The sequence below is a fragment of the Sceloporus undulatus genome, chromosome 3 (assembly GCF_019175285.1).
Source record: "Sceloporus undulatus isolate JIND9_A2432 ecotype Alabama chromosome 3, SceUnd_v1.1, whole genome shotgun sequence".
Classification (NCBI taxonomy): domain Eukaryota; kingdom Metazoa; phylum Chordata; class Lepidosauria; order Squamata; family Phrynosomatidae; genus Sceloporus; species Sceloporus undulatus.
Genome location: NC_056524.1, coordinates 109,508,764 through 109,529,241, shown reverse-complemented (window position 1 = coordinate 109,529,241; position 20,478 = coordinate 109,508,764). Strand labels below are relative to the sequence as shown.

General features: G+C 38.5%; 1 protein-coding gene across 2 annotated transcripts in view; it reads right to left on the bottom strand.

Annotated features, from left to right (window-relative positions):
- Nucleotides 1-294: 294 nt before the first annotated feature.
- Nucleotides 295-20,478, bottom strand: part of EFNB2 (ephrin B2) — a 63,335-nt gene continuing 43,151 nt past the window's right edge. The window contains exons 3-5 of one of the 2 annotated variants that reach the window (XM_042459686.1): nt 6,547-6,639; nt 5,612-5,725; nt 295-4,097 (exon numbers count right to left, since the gene is read on the bottom strand). In XM_042459686.1, coding sequence (XP_042315620.1) covers nt 3,715-4,097; nt 5,612-5,725; nt 6,547-6,639 — 590 coding nt within the window. In that variant the 3' untranslated portion in view covers nt 295-3,714. The remainder of the gene's footprint in view (nt 4,098-5,611; nt 5,726-6,546; nt 6,640-20,478) is intronic. The other variant, XM_042459687.1, reaches the window with a different exon arrangement.

Sequence of the window (20,478 nt, the reverse complement as noted above, 5' to 3'; positions counted from 1 at the left end):
CCCCAAAGAATGAACAAGAAAAACTGCAACAGAGCCATTATCTGCTGACAAATGTCCTTGAGATTAAGTGTAGGTTAAAACACAATATCGCATTGTGGCACTGACCCTTGTTCTACCAAATCTTAACTGAAAAACTATGTAACTCATCATCCTGAACACTGAATAGATTTTTACCTTTGTTTGGGGCGGGCAGAGAAGGTGACAGCCTCAACTCCTGGATACAAACAGTAAAAATGGAAGTAGGGACACAGGAATGGTTTGGGGGTGGGAAAGAAACATCCATAGAAGCCAACATTTCCATAGGAAAAAAATATTTTATTTTTTTTTAAAAGAATGAATTCAGTTTGAAACAGAAGTGGAATGTGATCTTCATAGATTTCATTTTCTGGAAGGGGCTAACTGCAATGTAGAACAAAAGCAGATTTCAAAATCTATGACAGTCTAGTTTTTTTTAAAAAAAGGAAAGAAAAATTATTTATAACTCAAACATAATACTGTGTTACTTACAAACTGGACAAAGGAATTCTTAAATAAATATTCATGGTACACAATTACAGCACAAATATGCAGCAATTTGGCAACCTTTTTTATACCTTATCCTTTTTTTTTCCTGGATACTGTGCAAAGGGGAATGACACGGCCTTTAAACAAGCTGTAGCTAAATACATAGCAAAAGTCAGATTTTATACAAAACATCTCGCTTAGACTTTATAAAAAACCAATGTTGCTCTATATACACAATCCGGTTAAGAAAAGATGTTTATTCTCATTTCCATGTGTATTTTTATTATATAATTATTTTAAAAAGGTGAATAAGGCTACTGTAACACCCCAAATCCATATACAGTAAATCTGAACGTATTTACAGCATCTTCTCTCTTAGACATCATGGTGAAAATTTCAAAAAAGTTAGGTGGGCAAGGGGTAAACACAAGCAAGGCATTTACAGTAACTTTTCAAAGCTGAACCAAACACCAACTAAAGGTACAGTTGGTTAGATTGTCATTATTCTGCACAAGACACAACACAGATACACGGGGGTCTTCTCCCCCCCTCCCCAATCAGTTCTAGGCTGCTCTTCATTGATTTGTCCACTATCCTCTCCCCCAGGTTTAGAACATAATCAGAATGTAACCAACCAACTAAATAATATTCTAAAGAGGGGGGAATCAAGCCCATCTATTTCTCCCTTCCCCCCAAATAAAATCTTAATAACTTAGAAGAAAAACCTTGCATGGGTGGATTCACAGAGAAGGCGTCTTTAGGAAAGAACTGCATCTGTATTGTAGTTAGTTACCATGGTAACTTCCCACAAAAACCTTGCTTCTTCTCCGCTCTCCCCTTCCCTCCCCTCCGTCTCTCCTTCTTGGACCAACATCATTTTCAGGTTCAGGAAATACAGAGAGTAATCATTTCTATGACAGTACATCTTTGCACGTGCTCAGTGGAAGCCTGAGACCCTTAAAATGCTGTAGTTCCATGTCCTTTCCAGTCCAGAAAGTGAAGTGTTGCTATGGGAACGGGACTATGTGAAAAGACATCTATTTTGCATAGCACATAAAAAAGTAGATTTATTCCCCCCGGGATATAGAGAGGTTGGAGGCAGGACAACCGCCATACTTCAAGCAGAAAACTTGATATCGAAACTCTCCTACTTGTCACCAACTCAAATACGCCATCTCATAAGGCAAGGGACAGAAAGTCAGAAACAAACAAAAACAGAACTATAAACCCACAGCAGAATATTTTGTTGCTAAAATACATGATGCAGTTACACTGACTTCATGATTCGGAGGAAGGGGTCATATTTCCTATTCTACTACTTATGCAAGACAGCTTAGAGGGCTTGGTTATTTTTGCATTTCCTCTCTGTATTGTCCTTTTTGGAGCAAAGCTATTCCCCCACCCACCCAGTAGTTACACTGTTGTTTTGCTTAATAATGCTGACACAATTGTGGATTGATTTCATTGTCACAGATGAATTTCACATCTTCTGGTATAGATTCTGTGCAATCTCAATATATAGATATATATTAGTAATCATAACAAAATCTGCTACAGTACTTATATCCCTTGGGTTCTATACACCTATTATAAATAAGTCACACCTTACTTCCTCCACTCTTGTGTCTAAATGTGTTGCATCTTTATGGACCATGCAGTTTACCCTATGTGCTTTAACTCTGAAAGAGACAACCCTAGTAGCAGCAGTGTCTAGGACACGTTTACCTCAAAAATGCACTGCCAGAAACCAGAGTGTTAAAAGGCTTGGTTGGAGGAAAAAGGAAAATCCTGATCAGTTTTTAGAGATGTGAATGCCTGTGTGTGTATATATATGTTTGTGTGTATGTGCGTGTGTGCATAAGTGATGGAATCATAGCCCTCTTCACTGTTAAGCTTGTGATTTTGTTCCATGTCAGATGCTACTGTTTCCTTAAACATTTTCCCTGTGAATAGATAAATGTGATAAGTATAGCAGCTGAATCTGCTTTTTTAAAAACAAACAAACAAATGTCATTTGAAGCAGACAATGATTTTGCTACAGCTAGATCAAAGCTGTGCATCTTATTGCTGGTGCAGTACCACAGCAGTCCTGCCCTAATATATCACCACTGGCCTTCTACTGTCTTGTATTCTAGGCACATTCACCTACTTATACTCTTCATTCTACTTTGAGAGAGAAAAAAACTATTTTCTCCTGCAAGTTACTATTGGAGAATAACCTTGGCATCCTTCCAGTGCAGACCTGAATCAGCTGCTTGTGTTGCTGTGTCTCAGATGCTGCTTACAACTCCAGATGTCAAAGTGATATGCTACCTAAACTGTTTGGCTTTGTCCAGTTGATACTCCAGAGGCTGTAGCATTCTATCAGACCTTTCCCCCCCTCCCTCTCTGTCTCTGAGCACCCTTTACCTTATATTCTTGACTTCACTGACAAGCTAGCTTTTTTGGCTAGAAGATTCCCTTTGTAGCAAGCCCTGGTTCTCCCAAAGCATTAACCATTCAAGTGAGGCTGCTATCATAAACTGATGGAGTATGAAATGGTAAACAAAAACAAAACAAACAAAAAAGCCCACACAAACAACCCCCTCTCCACACACACACATTTTAATCTTCCCAACAGTGATGCAGGATGTGGCATGAAAGAATTCTGAATTGAAGGATGCCAGAGTGCTACCCAATTAAAGTAAAATGCAACAGGGACTGACTAAAAGCAAGAAAATGATCAAAAGTCTTACTTAAAAGCCAAGGTCTGTATAACAAATCCTTAAGCGCTACAAGAAAAGCGCACACACAAAGTCACAGGGCTGCATTTCAAGCTTGATGACTTAAGACTTCTTTCCCAGAATGCCTAAAACCATTAGCATCTGTGAGTTGCTCCATCTTCCCTGGGCTTTTTATACGTGCCTGAATGCCTGCAGCACATGGCTTAGAAGGTGATGAACAGCAATCGGTATGGGGATCTTCTATGTAAATTCTTCCAGCTTCCAAGGAAATGCTTGTTCACCGAGGCAGGAATTCTACAGACTAGAGAAGGTGTCCATCTTGAAATCGCTCTCTGTCATCAGGGTGGGACTTGCTGTTCTCTCCACTGCACCCGTGGTCCAGTGGTTATAGCAGAGGGGCTCATCACCCCAAACCCCACCCTCCATGTCATGGATAGCATTTGACAGGAGAGAGAGAGTTTCCAAAGGTACCACCACTGAGTGTTCATCAGACCTTGTAATAAATGTTTGCTGGACTCTGAGGGGGCATCTCCTGAACGATGTACACTGGATGTCCATAGTCACCACTGACTTTTTCATAATGTGGGCAAAAAACATTATCTGCAGTCCTCAGAGGAATGATAATGTCACTGGGTTCAGACCCATTGTTGTTCCCACTGCGTTTTGGGGTGGCTAATGTACTAAGTGACAGAGCTGTTGTGTGCTGCGGTGAATGCTTCCTGTGTCTCCTTCGATACTTCAACAAGAGAACCACCAGAGTGATGATGATGATGAGGAATATAATGGACCCTGAAGCTATCCCTGCAAATAAGGCCACCTCTGAACCAAGGATACTGGAATGTCCAGCTTTGTTCCCATCTGAGTTTGGACCTAAAATTAAAAGTGGGGTGGGACAAGAGGGAGAAAGAGAAAACAGATCTAAGTTCAACATGAACACTGCTCCATCTTCACTTTGTAGTTCTGAAAGATTTAACTGTCAAGCTGACTTTGGCAAACCAATTACCCTGCAAGATAGCACAGCACAGCCGGTCAAGCCCAGCCATTCCTATTAAGCAAGATTCTGTGCGTCTGTTGCTCTCTCTCTTTATGTTGCTCCCAAAACACACTGTGTTCTTTCCATCTATCATCACCCATCAGCAGAAAGGACTGGCATTGACAAGGGAGCCCTTTGATACACACTACTTCTTAACAGATGTTGCTCAGTTCAAGATAGCTAATGGGGATGAAATAGGAATTCAGGACTCACTATTGCCCTGCCACTTTCTTTCTTTCTCTTTTTTGTCCAGAGACCAAGTTGAATTAAACTCTTAGCAATATTTGTACTTGCCCTTCCTAGAGAGTCTCTTTTAGTTACAGATCAGAAGAAATTAGAGGAAAAGAGAAGGAACAGAACACATTTGAGGGCTATGTATATATCACTTTTGTTTTTTTTAAGATATAGTTTTAAATTATAGATCAGGTTAAATATGAAATGGAGTATCAGAGTTTGTCCTAATTTCATTTATTTTGTGTCTAATCCTTCAGAATTTATGTTTTCAGAAGCTTCAGTAAATCTAACCTAGCTAACCTCATACCCAGAGTTTGGAAACAGGAAATAATGTATTTAGTGCCACTGTGTTAAGTACCCTAGAACTAAGGTTAAGTATGCTTAACTATGTGCTGGATTATAACCATAAATGATCATTAAGCCACCTTTTCCTGAAAGCTAGCTCTTACAGTTAGAAAACACATTTAGAGCAAAGCCTATTTCCAACAAATCAATAATATTCTTACTTGGAGCCATCAAGCTTCTATGAAATGCAAATGAAGAGAGAGGGGCTTGCTTTTGCAAAAAGGTACCGTAATAATTTTTGACCTCCCATATTAGTGCTCACTTGTTTTCTCTCACTACATCAATGTTTATTTTTATTAATGAATAAACTCTTTGTGTGCAATCCCAGGGTCCATGGGCAAATGCCCCAGGATACTCCAGATCTCCCCCTCCATGGGTGGAGAGGATGGAGACCACTGGGGAGGTCTTCTCTTAACCAAAGATAGGAAGCGCTGCTTCCCAAACCCAATCCTCCAAATACCACTGGAGCTAAGAAGAAGGACTATGCCTGCTATAAGACTGGAATGGTTCCACTATCCCTTCCACTGAAACCAATACAGGGGAAGCTTGAAAAAAAGAGACACACAAAACAGGACAAAAAGAACAAAAGCCACACTGCCACATTTTCCACTATGTGTGGCACAAGCCCTAAAGTGCTTAGGAAATCCTCATTCATCTGTCATAGAGTCCCAGCCCCACGTCCTGCCAACTGTCCATTGCTCTGTTAAACAAAATGTATGTGAAGTAGCCTAGTAAATAACCTCATCCAAGATTTAAAAGCTCTCCTGTTTACCTGCATGATCCTTTACAAAGGGACTTGTTGTGGAGCTTTTCCCGTTGGTACCAGCTTCCTGTTCCGGGCGTTTAGTTGGATCAGCATTATTGGGGGACCCACCAGAATTGGGAACTGAAAGAACACAAATGATTCACTACAAACTAACAATAATGTGCTTTATAAGCCGGTTATCAATTATCATGCGGCATGAATGGCTTTGAACAGTAGATCCTTTATGCAGGAGGAGGAGGAGATAAGAGAATGTAATTTTCTACTTTAAAACAAGCCAAAAAAACCCAACCCCAAACACCCAAAACACTATGTATGTAGTTATTTCACAGATTTAAATTGTAAAGCTATCAGCAGAAAATGAAGGGCATTTCTGAAACTAGCAAAAAAAAAAAAACTTTGCAGATGACATTTCGATGTAGTCAAGCCAGCTGATAGACTACTAAACCAACCTCTTAATTAGAAATATTTTTTTTCCAAAAGAAAAAAAAAATCTAGACAATAGGTTATCTGTATATGAGAGAAGGCCAGTGAACAAAACCTTCTTCTTTCACTGAAGTTTTTGTTCCAAGCAAGCTATGGAAATGTTAGCTCCCTCTCCTTTTCATTTGTCTTGAATAATTTTGAGCTGTGAAACTGCACATTAATATTCAGAATATAAGCAAGAACAACCGGAGTACATGTTGTTTATGGATGACCTTTCCTTCCAAGAAGAGCTCATCAATGAAGAGATCTTATTGCATTAACTCTCTGTCAAGAACTTAGATGAAGAAAATAGGCTTTGTCTTTAGAATCAAAAGGATGATGAACTAATAGATTTCACTATTTCACACTGTTCCACCTTATTTACAGAAGCTGAGGCACTCAAATGGGGCTCAGAGACACATCAAAGTTGCTTAGTGGAGGGGGGGGGGAGAGGGGGAACAGAAACAGATGGTCTTTACCTTGTCCAACTTTCATTAGGATCTTCATGGCTTTTGTCTGGCACACCCCTCCCTCTTGGTTATCCAAGCCTTCTAGGGATCCATTGGAGGTTGCTGATTGAGAAAGAAAAACAAAACATCAAGTGAAATACTTCAGGATGCCAACAGGTGTAGTCACACAAAACAAAAAGTACCTGAAAACTGATGTAATCTGTCCAAATTCTCTCCTGTTGTTCAGGTTTAGCCAGAAAAAAGCTGCAAATTGTTGACAGCCAAGAGAACAAATACAAAGCTACGTAAATCAAGCTGTGTTAATATACCTAATGCTGGAACATATTCTCAGGTTGCAAATTTATCCAGGCACTTTTCTTTCATGAACAACCAACTGTCTTATTATTGTGCCACTAGCTGAAAGAGCAGACATTCCCTGCACTCACACTTCCACTCCCCTAAAAACTGGGAGTTGGCTGGGAAAAAACCCAAAACAAAACAAAAAAGTGGGGGGAGTCTTGCTAGACTCAACAGAGCCAGAAACTTGCTTTCTCCTCCTTCTCCTCTCCAAGCTAGAGGTCTACATATTAAACTAGCAAAGGTGCATTTCCAGCTCTTCACTGATACATTTCAGTATCTACCAGTATATCAGTGATTTAAACCCATGTTACCTGTTGGACTGCAACTGACATAATCCTAATTTTCTACTTTAAAACAAGCCAAAAAAACCCAACCCCAAACACCCAAAACACTATGTATGTAGTTATTTTACAGATTTAAATTGTAAAGCTATCAGCAGAAAATGAAGGGCATTTCTGAAACTAGCAAAAAATATTATTATTAAACATAAAAAGACATACATATACATATATCAATATCTATATACACTCATATATAAGACACACATAGAAAATATGAAAAAAGAAAGTAAATTAACATAAACAATCTTTAATTAACATATATTTAAAACATATATTTGCTATACTAATATTTACTATGTTATTATACATGTATTTACTAAATTACCCTTGAAGGATTGGTATCTTCATCCCCCCCCCCCCCCCGATTAACTCTATTCTGTTCCTTTCTATCCAAAAATATCTTACCTTACCCACTTATTTCCTTCTAGTTTCTCTCTCATTACACTCTCACCCCTCTCTTACACCTTCCTTCTACCTCTACCCCTTCCTTCCTTCTTTCTACCTACAACATGCACATACCTTCAGCTACTTTCTCTTGTCTTCTACAACATGCTAAACCTTCTGATAACATCCTCAATCTTCCAATCCTTCCACCTCATTAGTAACAACAACCAAAAAATAACAACACAACAACTTTAATTCCTTCTTAACCTTCCTTCCTAAATATTATTTTACCACATTCATTCCTCAGCTTCTCCTGCTATCTTTAGTTGTTTATCCAACTTTCTTACTCATCTACAGTATATATACCTTTTTTTACTTGTTGTTACAGCAAAGTATAATTTTGTTAGCTATAGTTCCCTCTATCTTTCAATACAAGTCATTGTTGTTTACCCATCAATTATAATAATAATAATATTTTTATTTATATTTCCCACCTCTCCCTGTAGATCGAGGCAGGATTACAACAATAAAAACATTACAAGTTTAAAAAATTACAATTTCATATAAAGTACACTCAATAAAACAATAAAACCGCTATCAATACAATACATAGACTAAATCATAATTTAAAATACATATCTTTACAAATAGAGGTGGGGTATTTCTAAATCTCTTATAGCAGATTGGGTGGATAGGCCTGCCAGAAGAGATCCATTTTAAGTGCCTTCTTAAAGGCATCTAAGGTAGTAATGAGACAGATCTCCTCTAGCAAGCCATTCCATAATTTAGGAGCTACAGCAATAAATGCCCTGTGGGAAGTTGTTGTTAACCTGGTTTTTACATACTCTAATAAGTTCTTCCCGGTTGTTCTGAGAGTGCATGGCGGATTGTGTAGGGAGAGGCATTCCCTTAAGTAACTCAGGCATAAGCCATGTAGAGCTTTAAAGGGAATAACCAACACTTTGTACTTCGCCCAGAAGCTAATGGGAAGCCAGTGAAGAGATTTTAATACTGGTGTTATGTGGTCTGATCTAGATGTTCCAGTGACCAATCTAGCTGCCGCATTTTGCATCATTTGAAGCTTCTGAACTTGGTACATAAGTAGCCCCATGTACAGCGCATTACAGAAATCTAAACGAGAGATTACCAGTGCGTGTACCACTGCTTTAAGGTCCTTTTGGTCCAGGTAGGGACACAGTTGGCGTATCAGCCAAAGTTGGTACCAACCACTCCTGGCCAACATATCCACATGGGATGATAACTGTAATGACGGGCCCAGGAATACTCCCAAACTGAGAACTTGCCAGCCACAGATGCTGGTGAAACATCAGGAAGAAACTCTTCTAGAACATGGCCACATGGCCCAAAAAACCCTCAAAAAACTATGAACTTTACATTTTAAAAAAATCTTAAAGTTTTACATTAACTAATGAAGTTTATTTAATGATTTGTTTAAGTGATGACCAACACACATATTTCCAACCTATGCTTGTTATTACAGTTCCCCAGTCTGATCACCACCATGATCCAAATTCCCCAACCTCCAAAATATACCCCCAAATAGCAGGGAATACGTGAGGATCATCTGAGAAATAACTGGAAAGGAAAGCTGATTGAAAGGAAGACTTGGGAAATTGCTCCTGGGCAATTTAATCACCAACTGCAAAGCAGGGAGATATTGTAAAGGCCATGGAACATGCAGCCCATCAACTTAGTTCTTGGTACTGTATTTAGAATCTGCTGCAAGAATTTTGAATTTGCAAGCCACCTTTCACACACAGCACAAAAATAATGGTAATGATCTCTAATGAAAAGAATGTCAAGACAACCTTAATACTATATTGGCAATTGATTATAGCCCTATTAAATTTGATGTTAACATATTTAAATGCTCTCCCTCACTGTTAAGTCTTTCTGTCTTTCAAAGCACATTTACAACATCTGGTCATTTACTAAAATATTAGACAAAAAAAGAAAGACCATGAACGTATTTGCAGCGGGTTCCCATGGAGAAAAAGCAATTAAATGGCACTTCTGGCAGCAAGAAGAATCTCCTTTTCATCTAATGTAGATAGGGGCCCATAAGTTTTCTCTTTCTTTAGTGTTTAGTTATTCCACATCTTTCCTTGGGGAGTTTTTTTTAAAATGTCCCTTACATACATTTCCTATTTCCTTCAACAGCCTGTACTCTCTATTTTCACTGTGTCTTCCCAACCCCATGTTGATATTTTTCTTTCTCTAATCTTCTCACTAGCTGCAAAAACTATGAACTTTTTCCTTCCCTTTGATCTACTTCTTGCTTTTGTTCTACTTTTCCCTCCTTCTGGGTGTAACATAATTCCTCACTACATGAATTTCCCTTCTTGTGGCTCCCCCTGTATTTAGCTTAAACCGAAAGGTTTACACAACCAACTCTGTTTCTCCATCTCGTAGAAAAGTTGTCAGACAAATTTCACCTCTTCATTCTCCAACTTTGAGTCTGTCCTTTTTTGGGTTAATTTAGTGAAAAAATAGATCCAGTGTGTATATCTGCACTGAGAAAATAATGGAGATGTATAGTTTTGTTTTGTTGATACCTGTTTCTCCCTCCCCCAGAGAAAAGAAAATCAATACTAAGATGCAGTTTTGGACATAAATCAAATGCACCTTTTTTGCTGTGTTCTTTATGACCTCTTTGCTTCTGCCCTTGTGCCTGAACACTGGCTAACAGTATACAGAAATAGCAAAAGTGAACTTCAGTAAAGAAGACAGCTAATAAACAGTGACCATTTTGGTCTTCTTAGTGCTGAACTACAGAAATTCACCTTCCTTCAGCTACCTTTCTCTGATTAAAATGTAATAGCGTCAGAGTGCAGCCAATGTCATTCTGCAGTGCAAAAATAAAATAAAATAAAATGACTTGCACGCAATAGGAATGCAGCCTAAACAAGCCACAGAGTAATTTCTGTATGACAGCAAAGACAGCTGAGCAAGGAACCCAAAATGACTCTGGCTGAAAGAATATAGAAGTGTTATTATACCACTGCATTCTGTAAAGATCTCAACCAGCCTTGCTTTCTTAGAATCAAAGTTTTAATGCTGGTATTGCAGAAATAGCTGCTAAAACGTTTCAATATAATTTACAATGGAGAAACACTATGATTGGAATAATTGTGAAGTTTTGGCAATTAATTTTGCTATGAAAATCCCTTCTGCCAACAACTGGCCAATAAAACTTCTCCACTAGAGGAGTCAGCACCTCCTTCTGGAGCCAGTTTTCTCTAGATGCCATCACAGAAATCTGGCTTTTTTTTGTTCCTGTTAAAGTACCCCTTTTCTTTCTTTCCTTTTTTCTTTCTTTTTTTTTTAGATTTGGGATTTTTAGACTAACAATACTGATAATCTCCTGAATTGGTTGGATTCCTCATTAATTTTAATTTTATGGTGCTGCCCCTTTAGCATATTCCGTACCAGGGAAGGATACTTTGCTTATTTATTTTTACCAGGTGTGTGTGTGTGTGTGTGTGTGTGTTATGTGCCTTCAAGTAGTTTCCGACTTATGGCGACACCAAGGCAAACCTATTGTAGGGTTGTTGTTTTTTTTTTTGGCAAGGTTTGTTTAAAGGAGGTTTGCCATTACCTTCTCCTGAGGCTGAGAACATGTGACTAGCCCAAGTGGGTTTCGTGGCAGAGCTGGGAATCAAATCCTGGTCTCCAGAGTCATAGTCATAGTCACATTCAGGGTCATAATCACACTCAAACCACTACGACATCCTGGCTCTCTTTGATCAGCTACAGGGGTACAATTTTGGTTTTCTCTCTTGATTATCAGTGAACTAGAAGTCAGAATGAGCTTTTTCATACACCCCTGATTGTTGCTAAAACATGAGTATGCAAACATCAAACAAGAAATCAAGTACAACATATTCTGCATCTCTCAGTATATGATTTGCAACCTCACCATATTCTTCAGTGTTTATCCTTTAATAAAGAATATAGGTTAATCTTTAAAAAGATGCGGTCCAACATCAAAGTCCTCCAAAGCCATGGATCACCTGAGTGGCCTTGGACAATTCATTCTCTCAGATATTGCAATGGAAGGCTTAGAACAGCAGTGATCTTCAAGCACACTTTGGCTTGGTTGGATCTACTCTTGTTTTTTTATTTTTTTTAAAATAAAATCTCAAGATCCAACCAGAACCAGATGAAAGAGACCTACATCTTGCAGACAGGCCCCAAGTCTAAAAAAGAAGTGCATTTATGTTTCATATACACCTTATACACATAGCCTGAAGGTAATTTTATACAATATTTTTAATAATTTTGTGAATCAACCAAATGTACACTGTATACACTGAAACATCAGAAGGCAAAGATGCCACTATATCATCTACCTATGAACGTTTCAGATTTTGGAGCATTTCATATTTCATAGGAATGTTCAACCTGTGCTACACAACTTGTGACTCATCAGGCCAAAAGCAACTTAATATTGATGTGATACTAAACTGCTTTTTTAAAGTGCTTTCAATGTGCTCTGTATTTTTTATTATTATTTTAGTATTTTGGATGGTTTATATGCTGCCTTCAGTGCTTCATATTAAAGAAGGAAGTCAGGATATTTATTTTAAATCTATGTATGAATCCCAGCCCATAGGGAGTCCTATAAACTTTCAGTTTTGCTGGCTATATATGAATGGGAAACACCTACACAGTTAGCTGTTGGTCTGTGGTCAGCATGATGAGTCAGATATTGTGAAGGTCTAATCTATGTAACATGTTCTCATCACTGAGGTTTTATATTATCTCAGTGTTCTAACCCAACATTAACCCTAAATTACTGGAATTATAATTCTGAAAATAAAACAGGATTGAAATAATCATAAAGTATATTTTAAACATGGATTGTATCTTAAGAGATCTGCTAGATTTACTTGGCTAAAATATCCAGTATATGTTTTACCTTAGATAGAAAATCATACTTTAAAAGCAGCAGAAATCCCATAAATCAGCATTTGATTTGTCACATTTATATCCTTCAAAAACTGGGCAACTTCTTCTGTTCATAGAGTGAAATGAATTTCACTCTAAATTCAGAGGAAAAGAATCAGTGAGACAGACAAAAAGAGTTTCTGGGTTATGATTTTTATACAGTCCCTGTGGAGTGGAAGTAATATTACATTAATACATCTTCATTTGATTGTTATTACTCTGCCTCCCAGGAGGCTAAGCCACTGCCTGAATCTTGGCTGTTTTCAACCTATCAAGTTAGTAACATTGCTCTAATCAGATGGAGAATTAAGCTGTTGGATTTGTGCCTAGATACAGCCTTTCATTCACAAAGAGATTAAAAATGAAGACAAACACACAGACATACACTTTCTCCAAAAATCATCCCCCCCTTCTAAACCAAATACATTTTAAAAGCATGAAAATGTCACTGGAATGAAACCAAACAGATAAACAATCAGTTATAAGCTACTGTTTGAGGTTCCTGATGCAAGTGCCCACTTCAACCACAACTCCTGTTTTAGTTTAATCATATATGACAGTATGATTCAAATAATCTGTTCAATTTGCACTAAACATAAATATGTGATCCACTCTATAGTCTGAGTAACTCAAAGAGGGTATGTAGAAATGGGCAAAAGCGAATACTGGAAAGCTTCTCTGTGTTTCCTGGAAAGACAGGATTGCCTGGTATGGGAAAAGGCCAGCTTTGAACTCTTTTAATTGTTTGATGTTGGAATCCGCTTTGATTCCTTTGTAAAAAAGCAGAATATAAATTATTATTATTATTGTTATTATTCCAACTAATCCAGTATATTTTCTATTACCAAATATGTGATGGGCCTTTCACTTAATATTATCCAAAATGAAACGGAGAGGAGTTTGTACAGGAGGTGGTTAAGGAGAGACAGAAGTGCCACTAGAAAGTCCACTAGCAATCCTGAAAAAGTGCCACATGATTTTTCTGTTAGGATTGGCCAATAGTTCTCAACAGTAGATCTTCCTTATATCTTCTGGGTGGCTAAAATGGGGGCAGGCAAAGTCCTGGGGCCCTCCTGATTCCCCATGTTGCTCTTTTTGCTGGCAAAAAGGGAGATGAACTACTATATTTCAGAGGAAGGTACTGGCTAAACCACTTCTAAGTTTTCCTTGCTTAAGAAAACCCTATGAAATTCATGGGATCACCATAAATTGACATGTGAGTCAAAGGCACACATACAAATTGCCTCCCCATTCACTATTAAAAATGCCCAGTTTCTGACAATAGGTGAGTTCCTATCACTTGTTTTTTTTAATGTATTTTAACCATTTATGTGGCTCCCAGAAGATGCTGGGATAGAAAACTAGTCTCTGTACCAATGAAAAGGCTAGAAGACATGGCATGCCTTTATCCTCCACACACTCCTGGTTAATTTAGGTTTGGTAAGTATGAGAAGAGACAACAAAAACTGTAGTTTAAATAAGACACTATGGAAGAAAAAGCCAAGACTGAGTGCAGGAAGTAATGGGCCCAAGGGCAGTTTGCTTCTCTAAACATATGACATGAGACAGCAGACTGGATTGCCCACTGTGGTATATAATCTGTGTTCCTCACCTAATCTCTACCTATATTCTGGTATTTGCATACTACCATCAACAAAACAACAACAGCAACAAATATACAAAAAACAGCAACAACTATACCAATAAACCAGTCACTTTCTTTTAAAGGAAGCCATACTGCACTCTAGAAGTTTTCACTGCACAGAGATGTGGAGTGAACATAATTATAAACATTTGGCACAGTTAGTTTTAAATTTTTATGACCCTCCTTCACTGCTCCTTTCATTTCTAATTCCTGTGGCCATGAAATGTTATATAGTTCTGAAAGAGAGAACTTGGTAATCTCATTTCTGAGAAGTTATTACCTTCAGTAAACTCTGGAATATAGAGAACACCCCAATTTGGGTATAATCCTAAATTATGGATCATTGTTATGGAGCTCAAATTCACAGGTTTTCCTTTCTCCCATAGCACAGCTGCAAGAAAATTGGACACTTCCCTTCCGTTTTAAACTAACAGCAATTAGTACATTTCTCCTCCCCCCCCACCTCTTTCCTTCCTCCTTTTTATCCAGGTAACCTGGTTTAGAGACAGAAGCCTATTTTGAACCATGGTTTACAATCTTGGCTTGTTTCTAGAAACCACAGTTTTCCCCCCCTCTGACAGCAATAGTAGCTGGCTGATGGGGTTTTATTACTGGTTTTAATAGTTTATTGTATCTGTATTGTTGTTGCATTTGTTTTGATTTGCTGTTGATGTATTATATTGTAATGTTTTTGATTGCTGTTTTGCTGTTCACCGCCCTGATCATTGGAAGGGCGGTATACAAATTATTTATTTATTTATTTATTTATTTATTTATTTATACCCAATGATAAATTGTAGCTAACTGGAATAAAGAACTAAAGGCTTCAGACTTCCTACTCAGAATGTCATGATAACTAGGAAAGGAAAGGGAACCATTGTTTTTTTTCAGAGTTTAATATACTAGGATAAAAGGACCAATACTCTGTTTCCACTGTGCGTGGTTTGAGTGTTGGACTAGACCCTGGAAACCAAGGTTTGAATACTGGCTATGCCATGGAAACCCACTGGGTGATTTTGGGCGAGTTACACACTCTCAGCCTCAGAGGAAAGCAATGGCAAACCCCTTCTGCAGTGGTGTCACAAGGGGGGGGGTGCAAACCACACCAGGTGACAACCTAAGAAGGGATGACACCACTGCTCCCCAAACACCTACCTTTTGGCAGAAACTATTTTCTTTAAAAACATCACATTTTAACCAAATCTTCACTATGTATCTGTAAATACATTCAGGTTGTGTGTGATATTGTAATTTAAAGTTATAATTTTAATTTTGCTGGTTGTTTATGTCACAACTAATAGCATTTCATTCAGCAGTATATGGGAATTATGGTTTATGAGTAACATTAGTGCAAAAAAGCATTGCTAAGGATTCTGTATAGCGTGAAATGGGAAAAGATCAATGGCTAGGGTGACACCATGAGTTACTGCACTGGGTAACACCAACCCTAGTGACTCCACTGCCCCTCTCTGAAGAAACTTGCCAAGAAAACCTCATGATAGGATCACTGTAAGTAAAAAACAAATTGAAGGCACACCACCACCACAACCAAGTCTAACTAGGTATTATGGAAGCTTTCTATGTTCACATGTACTATTCCTTTATTCTACTACTATTGCTGAACAAACAGGCTTTTGAAAACTATAGAGAAGAGGCAGAAGTAAAGTGAGTGTACATATCACAAGCAGTTCTTATTTTTTCAATAGTTTTGCAGAGGCTAAGACTTCCCTGAGGTTAGTTTGCATTGGTCAGTAAGGATGGATACTATGAAATCAAAGGAGCTGCAGCAAGGTCAAATGTCTCCTCTTGGGTGATCAAGCATAGAGACAGGCAGGCTGCCATCCTCCACTCACTTCGCCTCATTGCCTTCAGTGGGATTACAACAAACTGGTATGCATAGAACTGTCAAGCCCATCCCAGGACTCCTTCGGAGACAGTAAAGCTCATTACTGGAAGCTCTACTTTCAGAAATTAAGGTTCTTAAAAGTTAAGAAGCCTGCAAATGTGAGCTATTATTCAACTTTCTCCAAATACTCTCCTTAAAAGACAGATAAGCAACCAAAACAAAAAAAAAATCCTAAAAGTAAAGTATATGTGGTTGGGGGGTTGGGGAGAAATAGCTAAAGCTTTAGATCCAGCAATAGCAGAAATAACTATTCTTGATGCAAAGCTGTGTTTGATCTAATGTGAATTCACAGGATTATCGAGTACATGGCCTTTAAAAAAAATAGAAGGAAATGTGCTTGCCACAGGATTGCATGTCTGTTCTGTGGCTCCTGCCAGTTGTTTCTGCCTTCATTAAATGCCTTCCTTGGTAAAGTGTTAATATCTAATTTTACAAGACAGCTTTTAAAAACACCCAGACCCACAGGAAAGAAACCCACAAATCAAAGTGCTTGTTTCTGGAACAGCTAGAAACTGCACATAAAGCAGCTGTGGTGATCTAAGCAAGTGCTTTAATTAAATGGTATTAAATTTGGTATTTTACACATGAAGCCCCTGATCACAGAGCTTCAAGAGTTTGGAATATGTAGAAGAGCCTCTCATGGAAGGTTCAAAGCACACAGAGGCCCCACTGTTACTAGACTTGTTGATCTGTGACAAGTTTACTCTGGGAATTTATTCCTATTCTTTTAACTAACAAGGAGGAGAAAGTGGGGAGGAAACAACAAAATCCCTTTTAAATGATCACTAATACGTGATTTATGGAGATTTGCAATGTCAGAGAGAGTAAGTAATCCAAATATCAGCCCTGAAATGTGTATCTATTTTTCATTTAACTACAGCCAGCCAGCCTTCCATATTTGTGGGTTTGACTTTTGTGGATTTGATTAATACATTTTGTCAAGAATGTCCTCCAGTATGACTCTATGGTCAACTTCCACCAAAAGTCACACTGAAGGATCTAGAGATTCCCAGAGAGAACACTTCTGTAAACATTAGTACCATATATACTTGACTATAAGTTGAAATTTATGCTCCAAAATTGACCCTAAATTTTTGAGTAGACTTATATAAGGGTCATTACATCAGTAGTGCTTAGAAAGGTCCTAAAGCAAGCAAGCCTGGTGCCCCAATCTCCATTGAACACCAATTCCTTACCCCTCCAGTTTGTTTTGCAAGCCTTTGCTTCCTATCGGGAAAACTCCCCATTTAAATCCACTTGCTTCAATCTCTGGTCCATTTTGCAAGCCCTGGCTTCCTATGGAAAAAAAACTCCCCATTTAAATACACTTGCTTTTTTCTCTAGTCTGTTTTGCAATCCCTTGCATCATATGGGAAGAACTCTTCCTTTAAACCCACTTGCTTCTCTCCCTGGTCGCTTTTGCAAGACCTGGCTTCCTATAAAAAAACCCCTCTCAATTTAAAACCATCTCTCCAGTCCCTTTTGCAATACCTTGCTTCCTATGGAAACAACTCTCCATTTAAATCCACTTGCTTCCTTTCTCAATCCAATGTTAAAATCTCTCCTGCAGCACCTTGGAATCAGTTGGGAGAGGTCCAGAGAAGAAGGAGAAGGGACAGAAGTGATATTTCTCCCTTTCACGAGTATATACGGTAGGTCCCCCAGCAGAATTCAATATCCAGCAGATGTTAATAAATAAATAATAAAATATTTATTTATAGCCCACCTTTCCTCAGATCAAGACGGGTTACAAAAAGTGCCATTACAAGATAAAAAACACAGTAAATATACATTAAAATAGCAATCATTAATGTTGACCCAAGAGTTGCACTGTAGGCCCTAGAGAGATGTTCTCTCAGGTAAAAAAAGAAAGGTTTTTTTAATTTGCAGTTTTCCCACTTTCATGGTGATCCTGTGTCCCTAATCCCAGCAAATATGAAGGGCCCACTGTACTGCCACTTGATGAGGTTATTTTGCAACCACCCCAGCAGCTCAGAAGGCTTCCTATTCCCTAGCAACTTCCATGCAGTATGGACAAGCCATCAAGTTTTGGAGGCCAGAATCCTTCCATTATAGCAGAACCCAGCCAAAGCTAATTATTTCCTCACTGCCTCTGCATCTGCCAACCTCTTTTTTCTTCATACCTTTTCCTTGTGTATTTCTTTCTTCTTTTTTTAAAATGTCAACCTACAGTCAGGATATACCACTTTAAATATTTAATCTGTAGAAAGGTTCAGTATTTTATATGCACACATTTATTCCAGAATAAAAGCCTACCTACGTTTTGAGGGATAAATGTTGCACATCCTTCCCTTGACTTTGCCACCATGGACATGTGAAAATAAACTCATGAGCCTGCTTCTTGCAACCACTCCACACATTCACTCTCAACATGGAGGGAACATAGGGTTGCACCAGCCGAAGCCCTACCCCAGCTTCAATGCATTGCAGCTAAATTGGGGGGTGGGGGGGGAGTTTCAGAGTTTGGCAAAACTGGGGAGGTTTGGACAATGGCTTCACATGCCGGAAAGGGCACATGTGCTATGGGTTTGTGACACAGCCCCATGGTAACCCTGGAAATAATTTTCAGATCTCAGTAACCTTCCGCATAAATTTGTTATCTATAACTCAAAAAAATTGTGTTTTTTTTTAAAATCACAATCCCTCACTGAACACTAGAAATCCCAAGGAAGCTTAAGGTTCTGGTGTACTCTGGTTGAGAAACTCTGGGCTAGACCCTTCACTTGCAATACAGAGAACTCATATATGACCAAAATAGAACAGGAACACATGGAACATTCACTGGAAGAAGGCCAACATAGAATCTCTTTCAGTCACTTCTAGTAGATTTTCTGCCTTCAAACTCCCTCTTCTTCATTCAGCAGCAGACAGCAGCAGGCTTTTATTTTGGAATAAATACATGCATATAAAATACTGAACCATTCTACAGATTAAATATTTAAAACAGTAAATCCTGACTGTAGGTTGACATTTTAAAAAAGAAATACACAAGGAAGAGGTATGAAGAAAAAATGAGGTTGGCCAAGGTGATGAGGAAGTCACCACATGCAAGGAGAAGGAACAAGTTATATTCATTTATGCCAGCGATTAGGTTTCCACCGCACATAGGACAATCATGCATGAATCCAACCTTTTTTTTTTTTTTTGGAACCCTGGAATTCAGCCCCTCCACAGTAAAAGAGACATGCTTCCTTTCTATGTATTACAGTAAAGCATAATAGATGATAAATTACCTAGGGCACAGTCTACAAAGACCCAGTGCTCCTGCATGACTATTTCTATAAAAGAACAATAACCACATGCAAAGACAACAAATATTAATTGGAGACTGCAAAAGCAATGGAGCTTGTTGCTTAAGGCTCCTTGCCACCTTTTCTATTGCATGGCCCATGGTATCCTAAATGCCCTCTTTATTCAATATGATCTTAAATTGCTAAAAGACCGACTCTTTTAGGCAACTTAACTATACAAATGTTTCATTATGGCTGAGAACTTTCTGCAGCACTGAGTTAGTGTGTTCTCCCCACCAAGTACAGTGCGTCCGCATTATACATGGGCGCGCCATACACGGCTTCCAGCATACACTGGAAGCCTGTACCAGAAGAAGCCTGGGCACGCTCGGAAGAAGTAATGGGGTGTGCACCCCGCGGCATGCCACGGGCACAAGCCCCATTGCTTCTAATGGGGCTCCAACATACGCGTTTTTCTTTACGCAGGGGATGGGGCGGGCAGAACGGATCCCCGTGTAAAGAAAGGGTGCACTGTATTGGTCATAGAATTAAAAAAAAAAAGAACAGCTTTTCAAGATACAGAAGGAAGAAAAAGCAGAAATGTGTTAACAATGAAAGATAGTGCTGCACAACTCCCATGACAGTTAACACTCAAGTCTGCTGTTTCTACAGTGGTTTTGGATACAAGTAAACCTGGACAGAACAAAGGAAGGAAGGAACCCAACTAATCACACAGATATTGGCTGTGAGGCATGTATGGAAAAACATGGAGAAAGAGTTCCAAAAAGATGGGGAAAACATTTCCAAGTATCTTCTGTATTTTTCCCCTTAAACATTCAACCGAACAAAATAGATTAGCATTTGATTTGCATGTGTTCTTGTCATAGAAAAATGGCTACCACAACATAACACAGGAAGATATTGTCCATTGACTTAGAGATACAACCTAATAATTTCTGTCTGCCATCTCAAACATTCTTACCATTTGTTACTCAGTCCCTTGTTTGAGAAAGGTTAGAATTTAAAGTTCCTACTGGGAATGGAAAAATATAACAAACTCCTTGTGCAGTCTACTGTCACTAATTGCATGCAATGATATTAATG